At 32.2% G+C, this 6,255-nt stretch overlaps 1 protein-coding gene across 1 annotated transcript; it reads right to left on the reverse strand.

Annotated features, from left to right (window-relative positions):
* Positions 1-3,781: 3,781 nt before the first annotated feature.
* LOC114761116 (uncharacterized) lies at positions 3,782-4,600 on the reverse strand. Its single transcript, XM_028950434.1, has one exon. It carries the CDS (start codon positions 4,598-4,600, stop codon positions 3,782-3,784), a length of 819 nt encoding a protein of 272 aa, XP_028806267.1.
* Positions 4,601-6,255: the final 1,655 nt, after the last annotated feature.

Consider the following 6,255-nt stretch of genomic DNA (forward strand, 5'->3'; position numbering starts at 1 on the left):
ATTAAGGAGTATATGCCTTCTATAGGTGTTAGGGCAATAATAATTAACATGAAACAAATCCCAAGAAATTATCCATCCGAAGAGTTATGGGGCATATATGCCATTGAAAATATCATAAAATCCTAACATTTCATTTATGGGAGGTTAAAATTAATATTCACATAATTATATTATCAGCCACACTCTTTATTACTCCCTCCGTTCCTTATTATAAGAGACATTTGATGCTTATGGCATGTTCCTATATATAAGAGACACTTAAAAGTTTTCTCTATTTTTTTATATTGATTTCCTATTTTACCCCTATTTATTTTGTTTCCAACTTATACTCTCTCTCCCTCCCACTTCTCTTTCTTTTAATAATTTAATTGTTCTCTCTCATACTCTATCTCCTTATTAATAGGGGCATCGTTGGAAAAAATATTATACTTTTTACACATTAATTGTCCTCAACTAATTTCAACTATTTTTTGATCAACGTAATTTAGTTATTTGTCTCTTATAATAAGGAACGGAGGGAGTATTATAGATATGTTTGTTGGCCAGCTGAGACATTGGTCTAGTTTGTTGGCACTTGGCATCAAGAGCTAATTTTTCTTATGATTTAAAATAATAATTAGCATCATTGCATGATTAGTTCATAATAATGACCAGGTAGGTTTCTGTTTAGCTGGACCAGCCTAACTAGAAAGACTTTGTTATTTTAAATTGGCATATTGCCTCATGAGCACATGAAGTAGCTTATGCCCCTGGCAAAATAATAATAATAATAATAATAATAATAATAATAATAATAATAATTATTATTATTATTATTATTATTATTATTTCTTTTCATATATAGTTAGATAACGTAAGAAGGTCGTACCATGCATTTTAAGCGAGGTTATATATATTTGAAGACGGCTGTACGATACCTTTCGATACTATCATATTGCAAATGGACTTGGCGATTTTGTAAGAGTTTGCCAAATTATGATTTGAAGACACAAGTCATGTTAATTAATTGTAGTGTAACAGTTGTGTTGCCTATATTTTAACATTTTTTGTCTTCGTCCAAAGATTATTGCTTATATAAAAAGAGTGATACCCTTTATATTTATTTATTTATTTTGATTTTGACGATTGGCCGAGTAGTACTATAAAGTATAAATGTCACTCTCATTAATTATAGTGTTGCATATATGTATTGACAAATTATAACAAGTCAAAATAAATCTCACATATCCAATAACTCATATAAAAAGGATATAGATCTTTCACATTACTATATATTATGCAATCACGAGGGTGAAAAAAGTGTAAGATATGGAGAGATGAGAGATTAAGAGTTTGTTTAATAATTTTATTCTCTATTGTTTTTTTACAATTCTATAGAATAATTTTTCAGAACAAGTTTTAAAAACCAAAAGTTAAAGAAATCTGTTTGAATTACTATTTTGAAAAACATATATAAATGGTGAATTACATGGTGAAAAAAATATACAGTTTGCTTTATTTTTTTATGAATATATAGTTGTTTTATTAACATGATTGTCACTAATAATGAAAGTACAAATTTCTCCCCCTTTTTTCTAATTTTTTAGAACAAAAAGTAACAAAACATCAAAAAGATGTTCTATCTTTTTTCTTTTCTAAAAGACATAACTAAAAACATTTCAAATATGTTTTGCTTTTTTTTTTTAAACAAAAAACTATTTTGAAAACAGGAAACCAAGCAACAGTCGATACTCAACGTTGTCTATTTTCGCTTCAAAATATCTTTACTTAGACGAATGCTTTAAGAAGAAAAAAATGTAAACTTATGTCTATTTTTCTCCTCCACTTTTCTCTCTCTCTTATTTTCCCTCCTTTTTTATTTGTTGTTTTTTCTTATGTTAATGTTTCTCCATCTAAATATAGGGTTAGTAAGAAATACTAATTAAAATAAACCATTCCTACTTAATTGCTCTAGCATTTAAGGACCTTAATTTTATTCCTCCGATTCTATTTATAAAGTAATTTTAACATATTTCATTAGAGCTAAAAACTTTTAAAACTCATTAACGATGTCCAAGAAAATATTTATATATGAAAATAATAGTCACAATAAATTAAGAATAAAATTATATATTTATCTAAGAAATTTAATGAGGTAATTTATACTAATGATAAAAAAACTATGTTTCTTTTTCTGCCTTATAAATAGGATCGGTATTTAAGTATAACCCAAGAATTAGTACATTATTCTTTCTATTTTTATAATCATAGACTAAATTAATTTTTTTGACCTTCAAATTAGACATAATTAATTAAACTCGACACTTCACTAGCTAATTTTAAGGGGGCGGGCCATGGATAATCTAACGATATTATATTGTATTGTTAAATGTGCTGTGTATCATAAAAATATCCGCATGATGATTCAAGTGTGCTTTCTTCCTTCCACATGTAGAGCTCTAGGCCTCTAGCCTATGTACTGTGAAATAAAAAAAAATTGTGTGCTTTTAAGAACTTTTAGATCAACGGAATACCCCATCCTTATCCTTCTCAAATTAATAGACTTAATCAATATGTTATACTATTATGTTGTGTGTTTGAATGTGTTTTTTACGCTGGCAAAAAAATAAAAGAATGTGTTTTTTACAAGGAACAAAAGACCGGACCGGGAGCTAAACCATCGAGGCAGTGGGTCAAGGGTCACTGGTCGAACCGGAGGTCGGACCGGGGTCGGACCGGTCATATTAAAATAATATAATTTAATTCACAATATTAAAATAGAACTGAATTCATAAATAATAATCACTCAAAAAAAAGATAGAAAGTTACAAAAGTAGTTTAAAGGTTTAATTGTACCAAGCAAATATTAATAAAATTCACATCTTCGTCACTATACAAAATCAAAATCATCATTAAGATCATTGGTAGGAGCATGGACCAAGATATCATCAGTTGGGCGAGGAAAAGTAGGAGTAACAGTATCATCGTGCAAAGGTGGAGGATTAGCAATGTCCATATCTTCATCACCTATATAAAACAATAATCAACATTAATCATTATGCAAATAGTTATATATTCATCTAAGAATACTAATAGAATCTTAATTATATATATACCTTCATTATCCCTCTCAAAAGTTGTTGAATTTGCAGTGCCTTCATTGTTAAGAACACTTTCAATTGTAGCCATATCTCTATCATCAAACTCAGGGGTGGGATCTTCTTCAGTCACCCAAAAGTCCACCATGTCAATATTTTCAAAGTCAATTGGATCATAATTTTTCTTCTTCTTCAATGTATTCCTTCAATGACAAATAAAAATTCAATTAAATATAAATCAATTAAAATAGAAGATTAAAAGCATTTAGTATTTCTAAGAGTACCTATGCTTCAATCGCAGATTATAGTTTGTGAAAACCAAACCATTCAGCCTGCTATGTTCCAATCTGTTTCTTCTTTTTGTATGAATTCTCTCAAATAAGCTCCAATTCCTCTCACAACCAGAAGAAGCAGAAGTTTGACTAAGAATACGCATTGCAACGCGCTGTAATTCTGGAATTGAACAACCATAATATGTCCACCACTCATCTACATAATAAAATACATTTAGCATACAATATTATAAAGAACTAGTGAATAACTATGAAAATACTATAAAGTATTAACACTTACAAGGGTCTAATTTTTGTGCAGTTTTTTGACATGAGGGTCTACTGAAAGATTCTTTGCCTTCACGATAAGTGGTTGCTTGTTTCATCACCATAAAGCCATCAACATCTTCATCTGAATAAGACTCCACCACATCAATCAAAGCCATCATTAATTTTGACAGGACAGTCTGGACCATATGTGATTGCAGGGTTTAACAAGTATGATGCTGCATGAAGATTGGTTTTCAAATGCTTGTCCCATCGAGCTTGGATAATTCTTGTATAAGGCTTATACATCTCCTTGTTCTTCTTAAACATCTCCTTAATTGCCATTTTTGCTCTTCGCATGCCCTCATAAACATAAGGCAATGAAGGTTTTTCATCTGAATTCACAATTCGCAATAATTTTATCAAAGGAGATACAATCTTTACAACTTCATAACAGTCATTCCAAAACCGATTATCTAATATGATTGCACTAAAAAATTTTCCTGCTTCGGTCTTGGATAATTTGTGGTCCACAAAATGCTTATCAACAACCAAAGCTTGCAAGTCATTTTTGTGCATATATATGCTATGCAATGTAATAAATGTAGTAGCAAATCTTGTGGCACCAGGACGCACAATTTCTTTCCAGCTCGGTCTTTTTCTCAGCCAGGATAAGAAAACCATATGATTGTATGCAAAGATGGTTATTCTTGATGCCTTTGATGCAAGGTCCGACACATGAGGCATGCTGGAAAAGTCTTTCAATACAAGATTCAAACAATGAGCAGCACAAGGAGACCAATAAATGCTTTTATACTTTTCCTTAATCAGTTTGCCACATGCTACATAGTTGGCTGCATTGTCAGTCACTACATGAACGATATTCTTAGGACCAATCCACTCAATGACTTCACAGAATAGTGTAAATAAAGTTTTAGCATCTTTGACTAGATCTGATGCATCAACAGATTTCATAAATACCATACCGTGTGTAGAATACACTAAGAAATTTATCAAAGTGCATTGTCTAACATCGGTCCATCCATCAGCCATGAGTGTGCAGCCATTGTTTTTCCATTTAGCTCGATGACAATCAATCAGCAACTAACATTCTTTTTTCCAATCACCCAATAAATTGGTTTTGAAATCATAAGCACTAGGGGTTTTAAACCCAGGCCCAATTGAAGCAATTCCATCCACAGCTTTTTGAAATAAAGGGCAATCAAATGCTTTAAACGGAATACAGTTCACAATAGCCCATTTAGCAATCAACATTTTCACATTATGTTTTGCTTCTTTAGTTGCTAATGCACTTTTAATACCCGGTTGGGAATCAGGGGTTGTCCTAGGAGCAAAATAATTGTCCATACTCCCACTAGCTTTCCTCTTCTTCGAAGTACTCATGATAATTTGTGGATCAACATGGGTTTCTTCAACATCCTCTTCTAAGTTTTCAACAGTTTTTTTTTTGAAGATTCTTTCAAAGATTCTGACATTCTATGCCGTACATCATGTGGAACTTTCTTACAAGAAGCTATTTGACCAGTGATACCAGCAAGATGTTGCTTCATCCTATTTATCCCACCTCCTCTATAACTATTAGCACAGAAAAGACAAGTATATATATTCTGTGTCCCCTCTTTTTTGTATGCAATATGTGCCCATGCAGGATCAGTTTTGATACGTAATGAAGAAGTGGGTGTAGGAGTGGAAGTTTCAGTATTAGGAGTGGAAGATCCCGTATTAGGAGTCACATTGTCACTTCTTGAACTTGGATTACTTGAAATATCCATCACTGTTACTAAATAACAAATCAAAAAAATCAAACATCTGGCTCTGGGGGTTCATTGCTATGGGATTAGCTCGGATAATATAACATCACTGATTAAAAATCAAAGATCAAATTGATAAATTCAGATTTCATATGAAATATGCACTTTAAGTACTTGGATTAACGAATCCTCATGCCAAAATTCAGATGTGCTGACCAGATATCACGCCAATATTCAGATGTGCTAACCAGATATCATCATTCAAATTCAAATAATCAAGCATCACGCCAATATCACGCCAATATTCAGATGTGCTACCAGATATCATCATGCCAAAATTCAGTATGATCAAATTTTAGTTAACGAATCCTCTCACATGTGCTGACCAGATATCATCATTCAAATAATCAAATGATGTTCCAAGTAAATGAATCAATATCATTGAATCAATCAGTAATTCAGTATGTTGTATGACCGACCGAAGAACGCACATCATCATTCAAACGAATCAAATAATCTTTTCCGGATCTTATATCTATATCATACACGATATTGTTCTACATTAGAAAAAGGAAACAAATCTCATTTTATTTAAGCCTAGCTACTTGAGAATTCAGACGGAAAAAAAAACCGAAGAACGCACAAAACTACTTGACCGAAGAGCAGAGCACACTAATGAGTGATGATTTAATATCTAAAAAAAAACCGAAGAACGCACCTGCAGCTCCGACGATGATTCTGCCACCGGGAAGAAGCAACGACGATGGGACTATGGGAGGCGACCACCTGCGGCTGCGATGCATATTTGAGCTTGAACCACGATCACCAGCTGCTTCAACGTTCAACCTCGACGACGTGACGCGACGA

This window comes from Neltuma alba, unplaced genomic scaffold, assembly GCF_004799145.2.
Source record: "Neltuma alba isolate B1F8T4 unplaced genomic scaffold, ASM479914v2 tig00011083_pilon, whole genome shotgun sequence".
Lineage (NCBI taxonomy): Eukaryota > Viridiplantae > Streptophyta > Magnoliopsida > Fabales > Fabaceae > Neltuma > Neltuma alba.